This window comes from Antechinus flavipes, chromosome 2 (genome assembly GCF_016432865.1).
Source record: "Antechinus flavipes isolate AdamAnt ecotype Samford, QLD, Australia chromosome 2, AdamAnt_v2, whole genome shotgun sequence".
NCBI lineage: Eukaryota > Metazoa > Chordata > Mammalia > Dasyuromorphia > Dasyuridae > Antechinus > Antechinus flavipes.
The window spans coordinates 386,608,299-386,633,404 of NC_067399.1; the positions used below are offsets into that span (position 1 = coordinate 386,608,299).

At 34.0% G+C, this 25,106-nt stretch overlaps 2 protein-coding genes across 3 annotated transcripts in view; one reads left to right on the top strand and one right to left on the bottom strand.

Moving 5' to 3' along the window:
* The first annotated feature begins 1,471 nt into the window (after positions 1-1,471).
* PKD2L2 (polycystin 2 like 2, transient receptor potential cation channel) lies at positions 1,472-22,525 on the top strand. Its single transcript, XM_051973693.1, has 13 exons — positions 1,472-1,484; positions 2,238-2,372; positions 3,153-3,286; positions 4,819-5,075; positions 7,049-7,270; positions 8,286-8,514; positions 10,923-11,093; positions 12,527-12,708; positions 15,907-16,027; positions 16,537-16,638; positions 17,540-17,605; positions 18,849-18,961; positions 19,631-22,525. Exons 1-13 carry the CDS (start codon positions 1,472-1,474, stop codon positions 19,725-19,727), a joined length of 1,842 nt encoding a protein of 613 aa, XP_051829653.1. The 3' UTR covers positions 19,728-22,525.
* The window catches only part of FAM13B (family with sequence similarity 13 member B), a 160,427-nt gene continuing 156,994 nt past the window's right edge, over positions 21,674-25,106 (bottom strand). For both annotated transcript variants that reach the window (XM_051978467.1, XM_051978466.1), the window contains one exon: positions 21,674-24,128. In XM_051978467.1, coding sequence (XP_051834427.1) covers positions 24,005-24,128 — 124 coding nt within the window. In that variant the 3' untranslated portion in view covers positions 21,674-24,004. The remainder of the gene's footprint in view (positions 24,129-25,106) is intronic.

Below are 25,106 nucleotides of genomic sequence, written 5' to 3' on the forward strand. Positions count from 1 at the left end.
CCCAATCTATAAGAAATCTACAAGGGATTATGAGACCAAACAAATTAAAAAACAAAAACAAAACTTCTCCAGACTCCTTTTTGTGCACACAGGACTTTTTGCCCTTTGTAATATTTGTAGTCCAATTTTAATATCTCCTTTTTTTCTTTCACCCGTTGCTTTTGATCCTAGAACCTGCAAGGCCAAATTTTTTTTTTTCAATCTACATCTTAAAAAAACCTTTGTCACCCTTCCTTAAGTGTGACAACCTTTCCTCAACCTTTCAAGGTTTCATAAAAATGGCTTTCTTTAAGATCCTCCTCCAAAATTCCACTTTTCCAGCGAACCGCTGGAGAACCTCTCGCTGCTTCGGTCCCTGTCTTTTCATCTCCAAGGGCCCAACATTTTCATTCCGGAGCAGGTTCCCCCAGAAAGGGGCGGAGGATGGGAGCCAGGGCGCGATAGGAGGCCTCGGGGTTGGAATATGCTTGCTCTGCAGCCCTTTGCCCGGAGGTGTGGCAGTGCAGGGAAGAGAAAGAAAAATGGGGTGCGGTGCCGGGCTGGCTATGGGAGCAAAGACTCGGGCTCCTAGGCTTTCTGCGCAGATGTGTCGAGGCAAGAAGTGCAGGAGCCTGAACTTATGTTCTCAGACTGGCAGGAAGGATGTAGGGAGATGTGGAAATGAGAATGGTACCAAGCGAAAGGGAATAAACCTCTCTCCTGCTCAGGGAAGTGGTGAGAGCGACCCGAGGCGGGAGGTAGAGCACAAGAGCACTTCCGCCCGGGATTAGGGTCGGGATAGTCGGGAGGCCAAGGCGCATCTCTGGGCCCCTCGCGCAAGGAAGTAAGAGGTAGAACTGTCTCACTCGGAAGAAGTGCGCAGGCGCGGCGCGAAGCGGAAAAGCCGTCCGCGGGGAGGGCGGGGCTTGGGTTTCTCAGGCTCCAAAACTTGGCGGTTTAAAAGGAGCCGGAAACCACCACCTCTATCTACACCCTCGCACCAGAGTCTGTTATGGCTAAAGTGAAATCTTTTAACGCCCAGAGGCCGCAATTCGAAGCCGGGGGTGAGAAAGGGGCAGCCCAGACTGGGACGGTCAGAAGGCTGGGCCCCGCCTCCCACACGTCAGCTGAGTGACGGGCTTTGGGCAAGTCTTTTATCCTCTTGGAGGTTTACAGAGTTTCCACATCTGTAAAACCGGGGCTTTGGACACCCGGATTTCTTAAAATCCTGCAATGAGATGGTGTCGTATTCCCCGCCATCCTAATCCTGTTAGCATTTTAGTAATAAACCTACCGAACCGGTCTTGTGGACAGTTAGTCAACAAGCATTTATTAAGGCGTTATGTTAAGCACTGGGGATGCTAAAAGGCAGAAAGCACACCTTGCCTTCCAGGAGCTCAGACTAATGTAGGATACGATCTACAAACCACTGTGTACAGACAAGCTATAAACTGGAGATAATACGCAAAGGGAAGGTACTAGCATTAAGGACATGCTTGTATTAGGTGCGATTTTGGATGGGGCAGGAAGGAAGCCAGGAGTTTCCTCCCACGCCCTATCAGGGCCTGCTCTTGTGACTTTATTCCTTCCAGAAATGTGATGTAACAGCCTGTTCTCTGAGACGTAGGGTTGAACCTTGCCTTTGTTGTTTCCCAAGATAGATAAAATTTTAAAAAGCAGTAGTTGGCTTGGCTAACAAAGATCAAAGCTGAGTTGCAAACAGTACTCACCAAAATGATAATTTTGCACCTCTCTCCTGATACCACTCCCTCCAGTTTTTTCTTGTCCTCCTCAGTTTTTTATTTATCACTCTTAAGTGGTTCTGAAGTGTTCCAGGGTCACCTTGATCACATCCATCTTTATAGTAGGGTACCCAGCTGCCGTCCATCTTGTCCTTAAACTGATTCAACTTTCCTTTTACTCGTTAAAACAACTAGTTGACCAAAAAAGCAGATTATCTTGGCAAGTGCAGCAAAGTGGACACTTGTCAAAATTTCTAGTCATGATCAGGCTTTTAAATCCAGTAACTGAATCTTTGTTTTAGTATAAGATCTGCATCAGTTTGCTGAAAGACCTCAGATAATTTTGCATTTACTATATCTGTAAAATGGAACCATAAACTCTCACCAACAGGAAGAATAAATTATCACAACTGTTAACTACCTCACAGTTGTAAGCAATAAAATATCAAAAATCAGCTGAATTTTTTGGTCAGTAGTGGAATAAGTTGGGTGTTTGTTAATGCTTCTTATTTATAGAAAAAAAAAAAACCTTTGTTTTATGCTTTATAGTGTCACCGAAATCTAAGCTGACCTATAAAAAAGAACTAGAAATTAGATCCACCCTTCAGGAGCTGCTTATCTACCTTATTTTTCTAACAGACCTATGTATATGTAAGTAGACAGGTAGTGGGATTAATTATGACTGGGTTAATTCGATAAATATGGAAGTGAGTTAAAATTAATATCATCTAACTCAGATGTTTACAAGATATTAATAGTTCTGAGCACTTGGGTTTAGCTATGCTTGCTAGCTTTGCTTTGTTTTATGAACAATTTGAATGCTGAAAATGGCTGCTCTTGGCCACAAAGAAGGATTACAAGACAGAAGATAAAAGAATGCAAATCCACTACCATTAATGTCTTTAAAGTGTATATTTTACAGATGGTGGGCTACCTGACTTTGTAGATACTATTGGCTTTGTGCATAAGTGCTTACATTCTTAACGTGATCAATAAGCTCTATGAAGTAGCTAGACTGATAGTTGGAAAGCATTTGCTGGAATTTATGCATCATCAACAATGTTTTAATCACTATGATCAATTTAGACTATGTAGCTTGTACATCCTGTCAAGATTTACCACATAGTTTACATAGGCTGTATTCTTTTAGAGAACTCAAAAAAAATTCTGAAAAATAGTCAGTTGCTAGATACAGGTTTCATTCAAGTCAGTTTTGGGGGGGGAGGAGGAAAGAGAAGAACCCTATTTTCAAAACAATATGATATTTTGCCTGATTTAATGGAAGTAAAATGGCTTTGTATAAGTAGGTATAAATTGAACCTGGATTAAGCATAAAATGTTGAAATAGGCTAACCACATAAAACTTGGATATCATTTCACAGGAAGCTGAATTTTTAAATACTTTTTTGTTTTTTAATTCTTTCTCTCTAGTGACTTTTGGAATGGTAAGCACAAATATGTATTACTTGAACAAGGTTATAGCAACTCTGTTTTTGGAAACTTCTGTACTTGGGGAAGACAGAACTAACTTTAAATCTGTTAGCACCATAACTGAGTTTTGGAAGGTAAGGTTCATTTGCCCATCAATAGGGAAGGGGAAAGGGAAGAAACATTTATATAGTACCTACTAGGTGCCAGCACTGTGCTAAGCACTTCACAAATAATTTTCTTATTTGATCCTCACAACAACTCTGATGTGGTTATTATCCCTATTTTACAGCTGAGAAAATTGAGGCAAACGTTAATTTACTTGCCCAGAGTCATATAACTAGTGTCTGAGGCTAAATTTGAACTCAGGTCTTCCTTGACACCAAGTCAGCATCCCAATCACTTATCACCTACTATCATGGATTATATAAATGAAACCTCCCCTAGCTTCTTTAAAACTACTAGTTTCCTAGCCTAATAGGTTCCTTTAAAAATGCTGATTTTCTTTTTATTCTTACTTTATCTGGAAAAGAAGGATGTATTGACTACATGAAGGCATATATATATGCCCTGAAATAGGAAAGAATTCCTATATGGAGATCATTAATGAGACTAGTCACTAGTCTGGGCCAGGTAAAGAAAATTATGAAAGAAATTTCTCTGAGTTTGTGTAGTATGTAACTGCTATTGAAGTATATTTATCTCGACAGAAATTATAGAGGTAAAAACCTAAGTTTTATTACTATGCTCAAAGATATGGGTCTCAGAGAAAAACCGATCGTTAGGATTTTGATAAGACCTCTCATATGCAAAATTAAGTTAGTAACAGAAAAAATAATTGTTGTACATATTGTAATCTTAAATATTCTTCTTAGCCCATAAAAGTTAAATTCACAATCCTAATGCTTCCTTTAATGACATAAAATTTGAAAAAAAATTAAAGTCATAAAATCATGCATTTCCTAAGGAAAAAATATTCATCAAACAAACTCTATAGGTAAATAAAACAGATTACACACTGAACTACATTTAGAGAGTTTGCAAATAGGCTGACTGAATGGGAAGATTGACTGGAAGCAAAAGAATCAGCAACAGTTAAGATTCTTCTTTTGGTTTCTTATTTAGGAAATGTTTAAGGTTTTAAATAAATTTTCATATCCCACATATTAATAGTAAATAGATTTTCAGTTAACCAAAATTTGCAAGGAGGAATGGTCCAGTGTCCCAGATAATATAAAGAAATCAAAAATTAAAAATTCTCACTACAATAAGAAATAAAATGTGAGTCTTAGTAATTTCACTTATTAGTCAGATATAACTATCTTTGCTTACTTAAAGTATTTAAAACTTAAGAGATGGCTTCAGCCCTCCAATTCCTTCACTGCCCCATACTACAAGTACCAGTCATTTGATAAGGAAAATGATATAGACAGGTTTCCTGCTATAGTCTGCACTAATACATATGTATCCAGGACCAAATTGTACTTTGATCATCAAACAAATGTTAATTAAATGAGTATTGACTTAATCAGAAGTCTTAATTTCATTTTGCTAAGAGCAATTGACATTTCTTTAGCAATTTTAAGGTTTACATAGTAATTTTGTGGTGTTAGGAGAGCAGACTGTTATTGACAGTAAGACTATTTACATTTTTTTTTACTGTGCATAGTTTATGGAGGGACCCCTTTTGGAAGGTCTGTACTGTGACTCATGGTATAATACAGAGGTTTTGTATCAACTGAAAAACAGCAGCCGCATCTACTATGAGAATGTACTTCTAGGAGTCCCTCGAATTCGACAGCTTAAAGTCCGAAACAACACATGCATTGTCTATCCAAAATTTCAGTCTTTCATGGATGAATGTTTTGACAGATATACTATAGAAAATGAAGACCGATCTGATTTTGGCCCTAAACAGGTACCTGAGTAAGTGTTGTAAAATCACACAGTGGATATTATTATCCTTTGTAAATTCTCAAAAGTAATTTATGTTGTTTCTAAAGTATATACTAAATGTGATTACTACCAAAAAAAAAAAAAAGCTGCCTTTTAATACTTTCTATTTAAAGAAAACAAAAACACCTTGAGAGTGGTAATCAATGTACCATCATTGCCATGTTAAAAATTCAAGCACCATACTTAGTACAATACTTAAATCAATGTTGAATAAATAATAACTGCCACAAATCTGAAAATAAATTTAGAAGAAAGATTAGAGCTAAGGGAGTTGGTTACATGTAATCTTCAACAGCTATAAAAATTAATCACTCAATACCCCAAGTTACTTTCTTAACACGTAGGTTCAGAACAACTGTTGATTTGCTTTCCTCTGTTGGGGGAAATGCCTACTACCTACTAGGACATCTAGGTGGTGTTTGTAGTAGAGAGTACCAGACCTGGAAATAGGAAGACTCTTCTTCCTGAATTCAAATCCAGCTTCAGAAACAAGCTGTGTGACTTTGGGCAAGTCACATAACTTTGTCTGCCTCAGTTTCTTCATCTGTAAAATGAGGTGGAGAGGGAAATGGCAAATCATCTTTGCCAAGAAAACTTCAAATGGAGTCACAAAGAATTGGATACAACTCAAAAACAACTGTGTACTAAGCTTTATGCAAAAGTAGCTTACAACATTATTTCATTTGATCCTCATAACAACCTGCTTTGTGATATTATCATCTTTATTTTACAGTTGGGAGAACTGAGTAGAGGTTAAGTGACTTGCCCAAGGCCAAGCAAGGTAGTAAGTGTCTCAGGCTAGATTTGAATTCAGATCTTCCTAAATACTCTTATCTGCTTTACCACTTAGCTAGGAACTCCGTTTTACTGGAATTAAAGATCTGAACCAACTCCTCCCCCCCAAAAAGACAGCAAAAATAATCTACAATAAATAAAGTGATTAAAGTGATAAAGTGAACTAAAGGATTGCTGAGTTAGGCAAATTATTTTGCTGTTAAGGATAGACTGCATACCATAATCTTATTGATGAGAATATTTTGAAATGCATATTTAGGTCATCTTTTGAGTTAGTACCTTGAGGTTAAAGAGCTCTTTTTCCTTTTCAGATTAACACACAACCACAAAATTAGCTTTTAGCAAAAAGGAAAGAATAGATTTGGCCTTAAGGCTCTATGAAAAGTTTGGTGTGTAAAAGTTTTGTTAATTTTTATTTTTATTGTTTTTTATTAAATTTATTTATTACCAATGCTCTAATTCTAAATAATATAGTCATTCATTATTCAATCTGCTCTTCCTTATTAAAAATCATTTTAAAGTAAATATTATGTGGCTATTATCTGGCTAATTGTTAAATTTTTGTTTTTCTCAAACAGCTAAGGAGGTCATTGACAAAGATAAAAGCTTAACATATATCAAAATAGTTTTAGTAACAATTTTTGTGGCTACTAAGAACTAGAAACAAAGTTGTTATCCATCAATTGGAAAGTGGCTGAAAAAATTGTAGGATATGAAAGTAATGGAATATAATTGTGCTGTAAAACATGTATGGATATGACGAGTATATAGAAGTACTGAAAGATATATGAACTAAGGAAAAAGTAAAATAGACCCAGAAAACATTATATACAATAAAAGAGTTTAAGTGAGAAGAGTAGCCACAAAGTGATCAAAACTGAATTTTGTGAAATTATACAAAACAAACGGTGCCCAAGAAGAAATATGAAAAGGTACCATCCCTCACTCCTTTTCAGAGTTCAGGAGTCAGGCATTTTTTTTCTCTTTTTCTTTATTAAAAACATCCCTTATAAAAAATGGCTCTAGAAGATTGTACAGAGGGAATCAAGGAAATGTAAACATGAAATATACCAATAATTTTTTTACAGTAATAACTTTTCAATTAGGCCTCCTAACCATAAATAATATCACATTCTTCTCTCTAACAGATGGAAGTATTCCCCTTCTTCATCACTTTCCTTTCGGCATTGGGGAATTTTTGGTGTTTATGATAATGGAGGATATATGTTCACTTTACCCATATCAAAGACTGCAGCCAAAGAGAAGTTTACTTTCCTAAAATTGAACAGCTGGATCACTAGAGGGACCAGAGTTATTTTTATTGATTTTTCAATTTATAATGCTAATGTAAACCTTTTTTGCATCATCAGGTGAGTAAATCTTACCCTCCTTATTAATGTGCTGTACCTTTCAATACTGTTCATACTCTTTTTTGGAGTTGTCTTCAGAGTTATACAGTAGTAACATCTACAAATCTTAGATTTAAAACAAATATAAACCAAAAGAACCAATGCTAGAAAAGCAAGTAAATTAATGTTATTTTCTATGAGATTTGCTAGTTTATAACCTTAAATAATTCCCATTGAGAATTAAACAGGATACGAATTTTTCCTGTTATATATGAGTATCTAATTTTACACATTTGGATTATCTAGGGTCTAGGCATATACAAACACTGATCATCTAGAAGTTGCCAGAAATAAAACATACCAAGAATTTTGCAGCTCTCTCATTTCACTAGTTATTTGTGTTCCTGTCTTATAGCTCCTGCATCTACTATGTGCCAGACACTGCGCAAAATACCAGGGAACAAAAAGAGGCAAAAGATAGTCCCTGCCCTCAAGGAGCTTACAATCTAATGGCACTATGTAAGTTCTTTGAAGAAAGGATTATGGTCTTGGTCTTTGAATACCTAAACAATATCTACCATATTGTTTCACACAGTAGATGCTCAGTATTTATTAAATTAGAAGATATATATGTATGTATACATATATACAAATTCCCTGTAAAACTTAAAATTCAATCTTTCAGTATTTCCAGAAACAAATATTTACAAAAATCACAAATTTGGAAGTGGAAAGGAACTTTCCATTTAATCATTTAGTCCAACCATCTTATTTTAAAGAGTAAGAAGCTGAGGGCCCAAACAGACAGACAGGTGAGGTGACTTTGCCTTAGGCCATACTGGTAATAACAGGAAAAGCCAGAATTTGAACCCAGATATTCTGGTTTCAAATCCAGAATTCTTTCAACTAATCTAGTTTATTATTAAAAATAAGTTATCTTCATTCACTGGATATTTCACTAATAATGAATTATATTCTGAAAGTGATATACAATACTTAGAAGCCACAATTACTTTTCCAAAACACAATTTTGCAGATTAGTAGCAGAATTCCCTGCAACTGGAGGTGTACTCACTTCGTGGAATTTTTACTCTGTGAAGCTACTCAGATATGTTACTTACTTTGACTACTTTATTGCTTCCTGTGAAATCATATTTTGTATTTTCATTATTAACTTTATCGTCCAAGAAATTAAAAAAATGAAAGAATATAAATACACCTATTTCAAGAGTTTTTGGAACTTGTTAGAGTTGCTGCTTTTGTTGGTGAGTATTGAAACTACATATGAAGTTGGTCATTTGCATCTAAGTAATGGGAAAGATGGGAAATGAGTTTGTCTCTTCTGCTATTATTTAAATAAGAAGGAAATTCATCAACTTAAACAAAATGTTACTGAGTATATGTATAATACAACTTCTTGTACTACCACCTAAAGAGAACAATTTGTCTTTCCCCAGTGCACAGCAGGATTTATGGTAAAAGGAATTATTGTGGAGATCTGCCTTTTAAAGCACAAGGACCCCCTTTTCAAAAAACATTTCTTCCTTATATAATAAAATTCCAGTTGCACTAAAGTCTTACTATTCAGATATTACATCATGACATAGAAGTGGTCCTGAGTTCTTGAAAGCTGTGAAAAGAAATCCAAGCTCTAACAGGTCCTATGCCAACTAATGACTCTGAATGACTCTAATTTAACAAAATTGAGTTTGTAGGTGATGGCAAAATGAAGGGTATGACTATAACTAAAGTGGAATAAAGGAGTAGGTCATGGAAAATGAGTACGTTGAAGATCTAACCCACATTTTATCTTTTCCACAAGAATATCATAAAACATCAGATGATTTGCTAAAAATCAACGTAAACTATAACACAGCATTCCCTTGATCTACCAATCTAGTAGCCCTATCAAAAAAGAAAATGAAGTTAGGGCATTACTTGAAGCCATGTTGGTTCTTCATAATTGCTTCCTTATTTTAAGGCTTGCTAAACATCCCATTATTAATGTGTTTTACAATATTGACAGGAACAGAATTCAACCTTGCTAGCCTTTAGGGTGCAAAATCCATTTTCTTCCCCTTTAAAAAAAAAGTTGGAACAACTTTTGACTTTCAAATCCTGAAGTATTTCTCCCATCCTTCTAGCCCTAATTTATGTCATCACTCCCAATATTGCATCTCCCATTATCCATCTTGAACTGGATATCCATTAGACATTTCAAACTTAATATGTACAAAATCATTATCTTTCAAAACCTTCCCTTCATTTTAATTTCCCTATTGTTGAGGGCATTACCATCTTCCCATTTACCCAGCCTCATAACCTAGGTTTCACCCAACTCCTCACTCTTACCCAACCTCCATAACTAATCTGTCACTAAGTCCTCCAGATGCTGCCTTCATAAAACCTTCTACATCCAGGCTCTTCTCTCCTCAGAAACTACCACTACTCTGGAGCAAGCCTTTATCAATTCATACCTGGACTACTGCAATAGTTTGCTGGTTAGTCTCCCACTTCAAGTTTTTATTACATTCAGTCTCTACTCAACTGTCAAATTGATTTTCCTAAATCAAAGGTTTGACTATCTCCTTTTTCCCTCCAATTCAGTAATTTCAGTGACTCCCATCACCTCCATTATTAAATATAAAATCCTTGTTATGGTTTTTAAAGAATGGCTTTCAGATCATCCTTACATATATCAGTATGTATACATATATATACAAAGCTTTAATAACCTAATAAGTGTGCTAACATATATAGTACATAAATTCAAATGTGTATCATGAACATATACATGTGTAAGAGAATGTTTTAAGAGGCAAAAGAAAGAATGGTTGAAGTGGTAAGCTCCCAAAGGAAATATGAGAATATGATCCAGGATTCAAGTAGACAGGAGTTAGCCTTGAGAGAAAAAAAAATAAGAGAATGAGAAGACAGATGTAGAATTTTGAGATGAGGACTTAGGAAGAAAAGACTTTATGACTTTCACAGTAATTAATTAGGAGACAAGAGTATAAGACCAATGGAAATTTGAGGTTTGAAACATGATAAAGAATTTCCATATAGCAATGATGGACCAGTTCAGAAGTTTTTAGTAGACCCATAACGTGGTTATGTCACTTTCCCCACCAGTCTGAAGTTTGGCAGAAGAAAATGACAAAGTGAATAGTGTAACCCTAAGGTTAAAGATTAACAAAGGCTACACAATAACTAGCGGGCAAGGGATTCAAAGGCCAAAATGATGAATAGTTGAATTGGTTAAAGCTAAAGGCTCAATATCATGAAAGGAATAAGATACGATTAGGGTAAAAGTAATAAGACTGGTAGAGGGATCAAAGACCTGGAAATATCTATGAGGACAAAGAATAGGCTTAGAAGTAGTAAGGCAGAAGGGAAACCTGGAAGATTATGATTAAGAGTATTTCAGGTTTCAAAGCTCATAGAGATCTGGGTGATTGTGGAGTCTAAGGTATTACTAATACTACTATTCTTGGGGTGGAGGAAGGGTCCCTTTTTTCAAAGGGAAAAAGTGTTAAACAACTTCCTCTCATTCTCTTCCCCTTTTAAATTATGTTTGAGCCATTGTTATATTTATAGATATTTCTAGAATTCATTCGTAAAATGGATTTGGAGTTGAAGATTCTCATCTAATTATTTTTATCTTTTTCTCTAGTTGTCCCTTTTGGCAATTTCAGTCAATATATTCCGTACATCACAAGCATACCATTTACTTGGACAGCTACTAGAAAAAACTCAGGAATATCCAGACTTCTATTTTCTAGCATATTGGCAGATTCGTTACAATGATATGGTTGCTATTAATATCTTCTTTGCATGGATTAAGGTATTCTAGTTATATTCCAATCATTTTTAAAGCATCACTAAATAATACAATTATAGTTTAATGAAAAAGTCCTAAAGATAACTAAATTCTTATGTTAGAGGCGGGTTGGCCTCTAATTTATATCCAAAATTAGAACAAATTTCTTTTTTCTTTTCATCTAAAAAAAATGTCTGCTTCTATTCTTTCTGGAAGTCAGAGGATTAAAAAAAATTAGTGTCAGTAGAATGTCTGAAGCTCCCTCATGTGGTATAGTGGACAGTTCATTGTCAGGAACCTGGAGGTGTGATATAGGTTTCACTTTAAGACTATCTCCAAGCTCTAAAATTTTATAGTTTCTATGTCAACCAGTAATTGAGTACATTACTTTTTAGAGTCAGTTTACTTCAATAAAAGCACTTATAGCCAGTTGTCTTTGCTCTTCCCACATCAGATTCCTTTATTTCTTTCTCTCTCCAAATCAAATAACCTAATACCACCAAAATAGCTTGGCTTGCCTGAAGGACAGGGAAGGAAGAAATTAAACACATGTTTCTTCCACCTAACAGACAAATAGATTCTCTCATCCATCTCTTCCTCTGGTTACTCATGAGTAGAACTTAAGCATCCTAGAACAATAATATGTTGTGTCAGGTAGAACTAGAAAGGAAATATGTAGACTATGTATTAATGGAAGAAAAGTCCTTCAAAGACAAATAGTTTTTGAAAACCAGGCATCATTTTTGAAAAGACATGATTCTAAGCTAGTTGTCTTTCTTGAGTTTAAAATTTCCCTAGCATTATTGTGGTTTTTAAAGGATGAAAAGCAGGAAAATTAACCTTTTCACGAAGTCTCTTATGCAGAAATTTAATATTCCTAAAGTATTTGTTTAAAATGATCTAAAAGTTACCTACTCTATTATTTGCATAGCAGCCAGCCCTTAAAACCAACAACACCTCTTTTAATGCTGTTTCTAACAATGTTGACAACTTATTTTAAAATTATTTTTCACTAAGAAAGTCATGCTTTTGGTCAAATTTTGTAAACTTTTTCAAAGAAACAAAACTTTTATTCCTTCAAAGTTTTCTTTATATCTTACCAAAGACCTTGATCTTTGTTGCCAGGATAAGCACCAGTTTGTTGAAAGAAAATGTACTGCTGAGTAGTAGACAAAGTATCATGAGGAGATAAAAAAGAAACAAAATACAGACCTGTCTCCTCAAGGAATTTATAGACCTAGAGGGTAACACAGTATACTGCAAATATGAAATGTCACTAAGGCATCCATTAACTGCATTCTGCTAGGGAATTACTAGCAAGTCCTTTGGTCTCTTGTAGCTTCCCTTAAGCACATCTATTTAAATAAAGATTTCTTATAGAACTAATTTACTTTTTTATAGAAGTTATATTCTTTGGTGCTCTCTCTCCCACTCCAAACTATTCTTTTCTTTTTCAGATATTCAAATTCATAAGCTTTAATAAGACAATGTCGCAGCTGTCAACAACTCTCTCCCGCTGTATCAAAGATATTATAGGATTTGCCTTCATGTTTTTCATAATATTCTTTGCTTATGCCCAGTTAGGGTATCTTGTTTTTGGATCACAGGTTGATGACTTTTCCACTTTTCAAAATTCTATGTAAGCTCTTTTCAATAGAGTAAATATAAATTCTAAATTTATTAATTCTGGGAGGGTACAAAGGCCTAAAAACTTTTTTGTTTTGTGGGTGGTAGTTGTGCTTTAGTTTTACAACTTATGTCTAGCTAAATAGTTGCTGAAGTCAGAAACAGCATAAAAATATGCAGGATCCCAGGACATATAGTACTATTCCCAAAATTTTTAGATCAAACATGTCAAATTGTTTTCAAAATTGACAGATACCTATTTCTGTAACAGAGTAAAGTTTACTTTTTAACTTTCTCATAACTACTCTATAAAAAGATATGAGACTATGATCCTCAGACCAAAGAATGAAGCCCAGGTTTTATGATTCCAGGTTGTCTAATTTTAGGATTAAAAGTTAGGAAACAATTCCAGGAGGGAAGGATTATCAAATTTTCTTTCCCAATATCTAGCCTAGTATTTTTGCAAAATGAATAAAATTGTCAGTTTCTATGGCAACTTAACTCAGGGAGCAGCTTTCCTTAAAAGTCCTTCTTATTTTTTGGAATTCTTACCCCCTGCTCATTTTGAGTTTGTACTTATATACCAACTTTAAATATCCAACTCAGATGTTAAATGTGCATTCCTTTAAAAGCAATGAAATATAAAGGCCTTATATTCTAGGCAAATTGGTCAATGGCCTCTTCCCTCAGTTTTACAATTTTCTGCATTTGCACAAATTAAATTGTTCCCTGAGCATAGACATAATCCCTACACAACTTCCTTAGAAGCTTAGCTCATATGCCATCTCTTATGATCTTACTAGTCCTTAGGGATCCAATTCCTCAAATTATTTTGTATTTATGTAAATGTGGCATGCCCTCTAGCAGAATGTCAACTCCTTATCATTGTTCCCAATATCTTGCCAGAGATAAAAATGAAATCCTTAATTTTAAAAAGCCTTGCATTCCCATGATGACCAAGTACAGTATCTTAGTAAATGCTCAATGAACTGAAATCCATACAAAAGTATTAGGTTTTATTAATTAGCAAGTTTGCTTTAATCCTTAAAATTGGATCCAATATATTTTTTTAAAAACTGATTCATACACAATTTTTTTCAGTAAATTGTTTATTGTTTAGTCGTATCAGCTTAAAACCAGATAAAATGAACTATTGGGACTATACCATCCACCCAACTCTTCGAATCCCCTTAAAAATTACTGAATAAAATTGGAATGGGTTCCTTATAGAAATCTTGAATAACTTTATCCCATTTTCTTTTATTGAATTACAAGCATACTTCCATTTAATAATGCCCCCAAATGATACTTTTACAATAATGTCATTAAGACATAGCTGCACTATTTAACTCTGTCCTTATGCTGTTCTGGCTCTTTATATAAATAAGGTTTTGTTAAATACTTTCATAGGATCAATTACTATTGTTAGGCAGAGTATGCCTGTAGTAGTAGTAGTTTGATGTAGTAGAAAAAGTACTAGACTGGGAGCTAGGCAACAGATCTAAATCTTAACACTTGGGACAAATTACATATACTCTTTGGGATTCTGTATTAGATTAGATTTGGTCTAGGGCCATTCCATCATATGCAGTTATATTCTATTTTTACCATTCCCCTTTAGGAAGAGATGTTATAAAAGTCTGGATAAACCAGAGCTCTAGAGAAGAGGGAGAGTTGCTGTTTTAATTCCTCAGGTTAATTCCTGGATTATCAATCCAGCCCTCATTTCAATTATTTCATCTACTCAATTATTTCATCCTTAGTAAGAGTTTTATTTCACTTTCATTTGAGACTTTAGGAAAAAATAAAGCCATGATGTCCCTCTGTCCTAAAACATATACTTAATTATTTCCTTTTGCCTTTGGGGTATATGTTTAAGTCTTCTGCCCTTCTAGGCTAAAGAGGAAAACCTTTTTGTTTTGAGGGCTATTTTTCTCATTCTCTGATTTATCTAGCTCAGCATCTCTCCCCATTTTGTAAATTAAGAGTCTTAAAAATGGATTATTTTGTCAAAGATAATAATTCAATGTCTAGCATATAACAGATGCTAAATAAATCTTTAGACTCTAAATATACGACGAATATTTTACTTTTATAAATTCCAGGGAACTCTACAATGTTCTTCTAATTACTTCAAATCTTCTAATGAGGTAGTTTATTTTTATGCATCTCTTAACTTTTGACAAGGAGATAAATTTTTTTCCTCTTTGTTAACTGACAAAGAAATTGAATACCACAGAAAAACCTCCTGCATTTCTCCATTACATTAAATTTATATGTAACTAGGATATATTATTTCATTTATTACATATTTATTTTCATTAGGAAATTTGGTAAATACAAATGCAAATCTTCAATAAGTTCTTTACAATAAACTTAAAGGAAAACTTTCTCTAAGTCTATCTACACATATTTAACAGTAAATAGAAAATGGGGATTCAAGTAGGAATTTCTAACTTCAGATCCACTATAATCTTGCTAAGTATGAATGAAGGAATGAATAAATGAAAAGGCATCTATTGTTATATGCCAAGTGCTAAGTGCTACAAATGGAAAAACTTCTCTGTACCTCTGTCTATGGAATGGGCATAAAGATTATTTTGGCATTTCTAAAGAAAGTAACCTGTATGTAGTCACTTTCTGGCCTTATTTCAATACAAAGCACTTATATCTACAAGGAAGAAAATAGTAAAATATATGTAATGCTCATTTTAACAAAGTTCTAGAAAAGGTAAAAGAAAAAATGCACACATCATTCCAAGGAAAGCAAAAAAAAAAAAAAAAAAAAAAAGATCCAGAAACACAGCAAGACTGTTATAGAACCTGGAGTGTTAGAAAACCCCACTAGTGTAAGGCTTTCAGTCTTTAGAAGGGGATGAATGGTGGGGAATGTTGTCATTGACACCTTGAGCATATAAAATTTCTCCAGGTCCCAAGCTTCTAAGTTCCAGTTCCAGGACCATATTTCTACAGCCAGTTAGCCTCGTTTTATGGTCACCCTTTCAGCCATGCTCTACCCCTGATTTTCTCCCCTATCCCTCCAGATCAGTAAGTTAACAGGCTTTGGGATCCAATTCCTTAAGATTCCCTTTATATTACTTTGTGCAACTAGAAAATTTTGAGATGGCAGCAATTTCCCATATCCCCACACTTTTCCTTCCTATTAAATACTTCAGATTCCTTTTTTTCCCCTCATGTTTTTCTTTTTAAGATTTACACAGTTTCGAATTGTTCTGGGAGATTTTAATTTTGCCAACATCGAGAAGGCTAATCAGGTGCTGGGACCTACTTACTTCATCACTTTCATCTTCTTTGTATTCTTTGTCTTGCTGGTAAGAATGCTAACCCCAAAATTATGGCAACCTTAATTTTAAAAATGCAATAAATCTCTCATAAGGAGAATCTATTGGATTCCAATGTCATTAAACTGTAGAAATGTCTCACAGTATTGTGGCTTTTGTGAGAGACCTTATGACTAATACAAGTTAGCAGATAAAAAAAGACAAACTCCAAATAATCAAGGGCCTAAAGAATCAAAATGCAAGAACAAAGGTCTTAGAAATCTCTTAAGATTAACCCCCGAACACCTCTAGAGAGGATAGCATTTCCAAATGTGCCAAAAAGCATCCATTTCAGTGAGACTTACACCAAGCACATTAATGACAGCTATTGAAAAAACACTCTTCATTTAACAACAGACTTCTCTTTTTACCATTCAGTGCACTTTAGAATTAGTTACTAAGAAACTTTGGGGTTATTCTTTCAACACTAAAATTAGCACTTGTCGAGCTCACTCAGATAAAAACTGACCAAATTAATTTCTTGGAATACTTCTCCACAGAACATGTTCCTGGCAATTATTAATGATGCTTATTCTGAAGTGAAAGCTGACTATTCCATTGGTAGGAGCCCAGAATCTGAATTAGCGAATCAAATCAAAGCAGTAAGTAAAATTAGCTTTTAGTAAAACCATAGGATACAAATATTACTAATTTGTCTTTTTCTATTCCCTTATAATGTTTATGCTATTTCACTAAACTTAGTAAAGTGAAATTTGCTTAATTCTCACAGGGACACAAAATTCATAGTAATTTGTAGTGGATAAACAGTCAAAGTGGATCAGTGAAAGAAAAAATCTTAACTTCTGTATTTTTCTTGCATCAGAGAGACACAAAGTAATTTGTAATAGGCAAGCAAGCAATCAGGGTGGGTCAATGAATGAAGAAATCTTAAGTCTCTTTTTTCTCTATTTTTCTTGCATCAGATATGCTTTATCAATTGTAACATGGGTACAATATTGATACAGTTATTAACAATGCTGAGAAATACAACTGTTGATATTGGATTGCAGAATGAAGATGACCCTACCTAGAAGATGCCTGGCCTCAATTTTCTAGCATTAGATAATAGGGAGATAGTCAATAGGGAGATATGATAGTCATTAGATTATCTAAATGCTAGTTATTAGATACCACATTTACAATACAGCTCAGTATTGAACTATGCCAGATTTTTTTTTTTTTTTTTTTTGGTGAGGAACTTCTCTAATCATGGTAGGGACATGATTTAAATTCCACAGTACAACCTTAAAATTGTTTAACATCACATTATGATCATTAAATTTAAAAAAAAATGTACAAGGTAGATTTATACTCTCAATCTTCATTATTTCAATTACAACTCTCATTATTTTGCTACAGAGATAAAAAGCAGAAGACAGGGAATATTACTAGATAAAATGATACCTTGGTATATGGCTGTACTTCCCTATTTTCTTTTTATTTAATCCTATTACAACTGTCACTTTGATTTTTTTTTTAGTATCAATTTCTCTTTATGTTCAGAGCTATACCAGGACCATGGAGAAATTAAAATTAAAGAAACCCCAAACAGAAGGAAAAAATAAAGTGTAAGATTCTTCATATTTAGATATTATTTTAATGTTAAACTTTTAAGTTATTGTTTAATTGATTCATAATTCCATTGGGGTTCTCTTGACAAATACTAGAATGTTTGGCCATTTCCTTCCCCCAGCTCATTTTATAGATAAGAAAACTGAGGCAAAGTATTAAGTTACTTGTCCAAGGACATACAGCTAATAAATGAGAATTCAAGTACTCCTGACAGCAGACCTAGTCCTCTATCGCCTAGTCCTCTATCCACTGTCACCTTAATGACAATTTTTTAGTTGTGTGTGTGTGTGTATGGACAAGCTTTTGATTGCTAGTATAAATGACATAAAAGCTTAGGATCAAGGATTCCAAACTACAGGGCTATACTGCCAAATGTCTGTTTTAAGAAGTATCCCAAAATTCTGAAAACTTACACACACACAATACATGTGTATATATATATCTCCCTCTTTGGAATGTAGTTTCTTGTAGGTGATTTTTTTCCCCATTTTTATCCACAATGTTCAATACATTTTTCCTGGTATATAAGCACGTAATATATACATGTATATAAGTATAGAATCCCTTATATTTCTAACTACTTAGGACTAGGGACAAAAGGAATGGAATGTAACACTGTAAAAAAAACAAACTGTTTTCCAAATCCTGACGCTTTCTTTTTAGCAACTTACCCATTTGCACATACTAAAATGCTTTCCCTCCCTACCAAGCTCTATAGCTAAAGATTTCTGGTAATGGGATATTAAGTATATGTATCAAATTACTTTTAATGATACTTCAAATGGTTATTAGTCCACAAAACACCTAAACCTCATCATTTCCTAAATAATATATTTAAGTGTAACAACTATCTCTTACTACCAGTAAGATTATTATCCTACTTTTCTAAGTGGTTATATGATTTGATATTATTTGACCTTTTATTTCTCCATTTTGTATTAATGATAGAAAAGAGAAAGACACAACTTTCCAGCCCAGAAGAGACTTTGATGAAAAAGTAGGATTCATTTTTCATAAACAATTTATGATAGTTGTATAATTGAATAGAAAAAAAACCTGTTTGAAAAAAATTTAAGCTACTATGGAAAAAAAATTATTATCAATGTCTCTGTCCTATCTTAAAATTTGGTTTCTAGATGCCCTCTAAGCAGAATTACCTCAACTAACATTCATGCCAGAGATAGGAAAAAGCTGGTTTTATGTATAAAAGTATAATAATTTTCTTCTTTAACTTGACAAGGAAATTGAAAGGGCAAACCAGATGAAAAGATGGAAAGAAAGGCTTGAAGAAAAGTATTATTCTTCAGAAATTCCAGATGCTTATCGGCCTGTCACACAACAAGAATTTCGAGAGTAAGCTCTTATACTTGATATAATTTCAGAAAATATTAAATTGTGGCATTAAGATATTTTGGCAATGAGAAGGCTGGGATCCCTAGTTTTCTTTAAAAGAATTAGGCATTAATGTAATCCTAATTCTATTGATATTTTACCATAATTCCTAACTGTATTTTTAAGTCCTTAAAGGTGCCATTTATATATTTTACACTCATGAATAGTCCCTTCTATAAACTAAGCCAGTCAAAGTTTATGATCAAATCTCTAATCCTTTAGCTTTTTTGGAATTTTAATCATCTCAAGAAGTGTCATCATACATATAGGGTGATGTAAGCCAGTGTCATCATACATACAGCCTACAGATATAGGCTGAGACACTAGAAAATCTAATTTCCTAAATCTAACTTCTGCCTAGCACTAGAGCATGACTTTTAAATGGGTGATATTAGAAGGAACCTTAAGATAACACTTTAGATAGTAATTTAGGAACTTCTAGAACTCAGTTGTTCTACTTTAGGTAGTACAGCGTTAAGACTGTGGGAGTACAGCGTTAAGACTGTGAAAGTTATTTGGGGGCCAATATTCTTTTCTTCCAAAGAGGTTTTCTTCTGTCAGGTATGGGTTTTCTTATAGTAATGATAGTAAGTCACCTCACTATATACTCTCTTTAAAATTCTATTTTAGACTCTTTTTATTTGCAGTAGAACTAGAGAAGGAATTGCACTATGTCAGTACAAAATTAAACAGAGTGATGAAAAGAATTTCTACTTCTAAAACATGAGAGATGTGCAAAGGTGAGATCATACTGTGCCATTACATTAGCTTTCTTCTCCACCACTTTTTACTGTATTACCACCTTTAATCCTCTTCAATCTAAATTGTTTAAAGAAGTTTACTAAAAATCTAATAGTATGCTAAAAATCTAATAGTATGACTATTGAAGTCCTTGTTCTATAATTAGCTTATTCAGTAACATTCCTAAACCCTAAATGGGTTTAGGACAATCATTTCTAAATCTTAGGGCAAGTATCGTTGTGGCCAAGTTATAGAGCTCTTGGAAGATCTTGGGTATTGAATCTTTGTTTCAAGTATAAGCTTTAATGACTCTGGGCAAGTCACTTAATGTGTCTCAGACTAAAATTTCAATGTCTCTCAGATTCAAATTTCCTCATCTGTAAGAAGGGGATAATTCTTAAATCAAAAGTTATGGAAGGGGATAATTCTAGAATTAAAAGTTATGTTATTCTCCATGTTATAAAGCATTTTATTATTTTTAAAGGTATTATAAAGAGAGGGTTATAAAAAGCTGAGTAAAAAAGGCCAGGAAGTTTAAGCCCTAGTCATGAAGAGCCAATTTTATTCCTTTTTCAGAATATCATTTATCAGTATTTCTTAAGTCACTGATTTTATATCTTTACTTCTTAATGCTTAAGACTATAGAAAGCAACCAAATACTTCATATGCAAGTGTCTCAGCCACATTTTACAAATTGATGATTCTTCAGGCAAACACAAGTTTATAAAGCAGCTTGTTCTACACAGCAATGTGAATAGTTTGAGAACATCTGAATGTTATTTCTCCAAAAATATTAAAATGTTTATACATAAATGATACGTGTGATTGTTTGAAAAGCAAATCTGACTACTCCAAATCACTCTGCTTCCTGTCCCCACAACTAGTCTGTAAGATAGCCCATTTATTCCTTCATTTTAATTAGCATTCTTTGAATCCTGAAAATGGGTTTCTAAATGCCCCCTCCAAGCCAAGATCCTATGGCCAAATTAATTTGGGAAAAATTAGTAAAAAAAAGTTGAACAATATGAACTACAAATTTCACAAATTCTCCCAAACCTAGAAATTCATTTGGCCAAATGAGAGTTTCTCAAAGTTCTTGTTTTCTCTTGGCTCTTGATACTTGTTTGGTAGACTACATTAAAGTTTAAAATTTTAAAGTTGAAAGTGGTTTACCACAAAATTTTTAAAAAATTAAATTTTGTGCATAAATGACAACAGTCTCTCAGAGTCACAAAACATGGGTCACAATGAGACTGCACTTAACAAAATTGTGCTCATTTGTTAAGTGTAAAGTAGCAGTAAAGTAGCAGTCTGGCATTTCTGAAGTCATCAGAAAGCTTCTACTCCCAACCCAGAATTTTGTGACAAACCACACAGATAGCCTATGGCTGACTCTCCCAAAACAATCACCAACAAATGGTAGGACCCGACTATACTGCAGTTATTTTTTCAAAGGCATAAATCTAAACTCTGAATTTTTACATACTACAACTAGTTACCACTTTCAAGTTATCATTTTTATAAGCTAAAAATAGCTAATAATAGCTAAGCTATTAAATAGTATCTAGTCTAAAATCTCCAATGAAAGGCAATTCTACAACCATTAAAACTTTCTTTGGTAGATTAAAAAGTTCTTTCGATCTTCCAAGTCAAATTCTATTTCTAAAAAACAAAAAATGTAAACCTTCTTCCAGGAAATACAGAAAAAGTGGGTTTTTTTTTCCTTTCCACACCTGTTGCCATCAACCCCATATTGCTTAAAGGCAACAATCTTACTGCCATTGGGTTTCAGATCTGGTTTATTCAATCAAGAATAAACTGACTCAGAACTTCATGTCTGAGGACATTATATGCCAAAGGAATTTCCAGGGGCTGCCATTTTTTTTAATACCTGTTGGAAAAATAGGAAGTCATTACAATGACTTGGGACAATAAAGGTTAAGGTATTTTTTATTACAAAAATCTATACAGTGAAGTGCCAGATATAGCAACGTAATTATATCTAGTGGACATATAAATATATATAATATGAATATATATCTATATATTGCTGGTATATAGATATATGGTTTTTACTTGTACCAAAGTAAAACTCTTATCACAAAATGCCTAGTTCTACCACTTACTGCCCAACAAGGATGGAACACAACACTTAAGAGCATAACTGTTGCCATGCTTATCTACTAAACTGAACAGCCAAACACTCTGTACAACAAACATGAAGCAGCTGTTAATTCTAAAATGAACCAGTCAGATCACTCACTTATAAAAATATTGGAATCATATAGTTTTTAGCATTATAAAGGAGGAATATATTATTTAAAACATTTAAATAGTGCATATTGACATTTTGCATGTGGCATATAAAACAAACATTCATGTACAACAATATACAGTACACATTAGTTTCAATGTTTGGATACACCCGTGTTTGCAGACTGATAGGAAAAAAACTGAAATGTACATTGCACAATGGATTCAAATCAAAGTGTTATATGGTCCTGGTTTTAGTTTTTAAATTTCATTTCTCTAGGTACTTTATGACTAGCCTTGCTATATGTAAAGGGAAACCATCAGAACATGGCTAGTTTTAGTGCTTTTTTTTTTTCAGATTCTCAAACTCTATGTCCACTATTCAATTCCAAAAACAAGAGGCATTGCACACACAGATGAACTCTGAAATACTATAAATCCTATTTTCAACCCTGTGTTTATATAAAAGTCCTTCCAAGTCTATGAAGTTCATGCTTCCCACAGCTTCTAATGATGTTACACCCCCTCCCCCCCCCCAAAAAAAAAGTTTTTGGTCTTTGATGAAGAAATGTGTTAATATTAACTTGTCAGAAAACATGCATGTAAAGTCACTGCATGCAAAACATAGCACTAGTCAAACTGATACACTTACCCATACTGAAAAGCACCAGTTAAAAATGAACACTTACATTTTGCCTGACCTGAATCTTTTTAATGATTGCTGTATCATAGCACAAGCAAGCAAATATAATCATCCAACATAGTGAAAATGATTACCAGAATGGCATCAAGGACATTTTTTTTAAAGCTGAATCATGCACAGAAAGAAAAAAGCCATCTGCTTACATTACAAGGGTACACCACTGCTTTCTGTTTCCTAGATATATCACACATATACAATGTGATAACAGAAATTAATTTTGGGGAGGGTGTGAGGGAGGAAAAGAAAGATATTGGATTATTGTAGTATTTTTTCTTTTAATTTTTAAGACTTACACAACCCACCAATCCATCCTAAGGTGCATATAAAATGCAGTAATATTAGCCCTTGTTAAAAACAGATTTACTTCAGCAACAACAATCATTTTTACTGATTTAGGCCAGTTTGCATCTGCTGGCACTATACAAGTCTAAGCACCATCAGATTTCCCACATGCTGACATGGGTAATAAGCTTCTTACATTATCAGTTGGGGAAGGCAAATCATGTCACCACCAGTTATTAAACAATAACCAAGAAAATGAACAGTTAACTCAAGTCCTGTAGGCAGCATGTGATAATGAATCAGTTTTCCATGTTGTTTTCTGTGTTTTAAAATTACATGAAGGAAGGTCACTTTCTGGTCTGTCCATTGCTTTCTTCGTCCAGGAGCTGTGACCACTGACTTGGGGAATTTAAAAAAAAAAAATCCAGGGATTGATATCATACTACCTGTGTGACATATGTCTTTGTGGGATTTAAACAGAAAGCTGTTCCACAGCAGGACTCAGAAAGGAATTTCAGTTTGATTTTGGTTTTCCAGGAAAACACAGAATACAGTTGCATATGTATGCGTTTTTATGTTTTTCTCTCAATTTTTCTGTAAGAAAAAGGCAACTAGAGTAGTTCAGTGTGGTGTGAAGATCTACATCTTAAATTTTCTTCAGTAATGCAAAAAGAAGTTGGTAATAACAAAAAGCTTGTAAATTTCCAAAGTTCTTTAAAGTTGAAAAGATAAAATTCTATAGTCTTTTGGGAAAAGGATTTATCTGTAATACAAAACACTGAAGGAAATTGTATGTTTGCTAAAGGTAGAGAGAATAGCTTCCTGTTAATTTGGAACATTTTATTTGCTCCCTAAAAGAGGCCTACTTGCCCTTCAATCATATTTTTGTAGTGGCACCACAATAAAGTTCACATGAAATTCTCTGAATAGCACATGACAAAAAATGAACTCAAGCATCAGCCAGTACACACGATGGTAGCTTCAGGGAATACAACTGGTTTTTATGATGTTTTGAAGGAGCGTTTTTATATGGATTTTGAAGAATCTTGTTTGCTGATAAGAACTTCAAGAAGCCTAAGTTTGGCTTTAATTTTCTTATACTCCCTGTACTCCTCAAGCATTGGAGTCCGATCCTCTTTCTGAGCATTCCTTTAAAAAAAAAAAAAAAAAAGGCATAACATTCAAGAAAGCAACTGTATTCCTTCCAACCTATAAACACATTGACCAGAAACAGAACGTCAGATTTCTAACAGATGAAACACACCGCAGTTATTACACATGAGTTGGGGGAGGCGGGGGGGAGGGGAGCAGGGAGGAAGGATGTGTGGGAAGGTGAGAAGAATACAAGATAGGAGGGGATACCTGAGAATCAGAAAAGTAAATCCCAACCCTTAAGAGGGATAAAACATTGCAATTTCAATCCATCTTTTTGCAGATAAATATTAATGTAAAATTGAGTTGTACTTGTATTAATTTCAACCAATAAGCAATTCCCAAAATGTATATCAAAGGGATACTTTAATGAATTTTAGTATCACCATAAGGGGATCCAAGCTAATAAAAAATAATACAGCTAAAATTACAATTTCACTTTGCAAGATTTGGCCTTTAGCTGTGTGATCTTGGGCAAGTTACTTAACCCCAATTGCCTCAGCATAAAAAAAATTTAAAAAAAGTTTTTTCATGTGACAGAATATTCATCACAAGATATTTTGAAAAGCTATTACACCACAGGAGACCTCTTCATCTTAACAAGGGTTTAATTGAAAGGCAATATTCCTTAAGCCATTACTCTAAATAGTTTAACTGTCAAGATATGCCAGTTTCCAGTTCTTTCTGGAGTCTGAAACAATGCATTTAAATGCCATTTCAGACTTATCACCTAATTTCCAATCAATTAGAAGCAAGTTTTTCTTCATCTTAAGCAGTCTAAAATATACCTGAATCCAAATCCTGCCTAATTCAACTGAGGGACCCTGGGTTACTCATTTCTCCTAACCTCAGTTTCAATAAGGGAGTTGGACTTGGCCTCCCAAGATCTTTTGATTCTAAAATCTCTGAAACCACATACTTGAAGGATTATGGTTCCAAGATCTACTCCAAAGGGCCAATAATAATGTAAGTTTA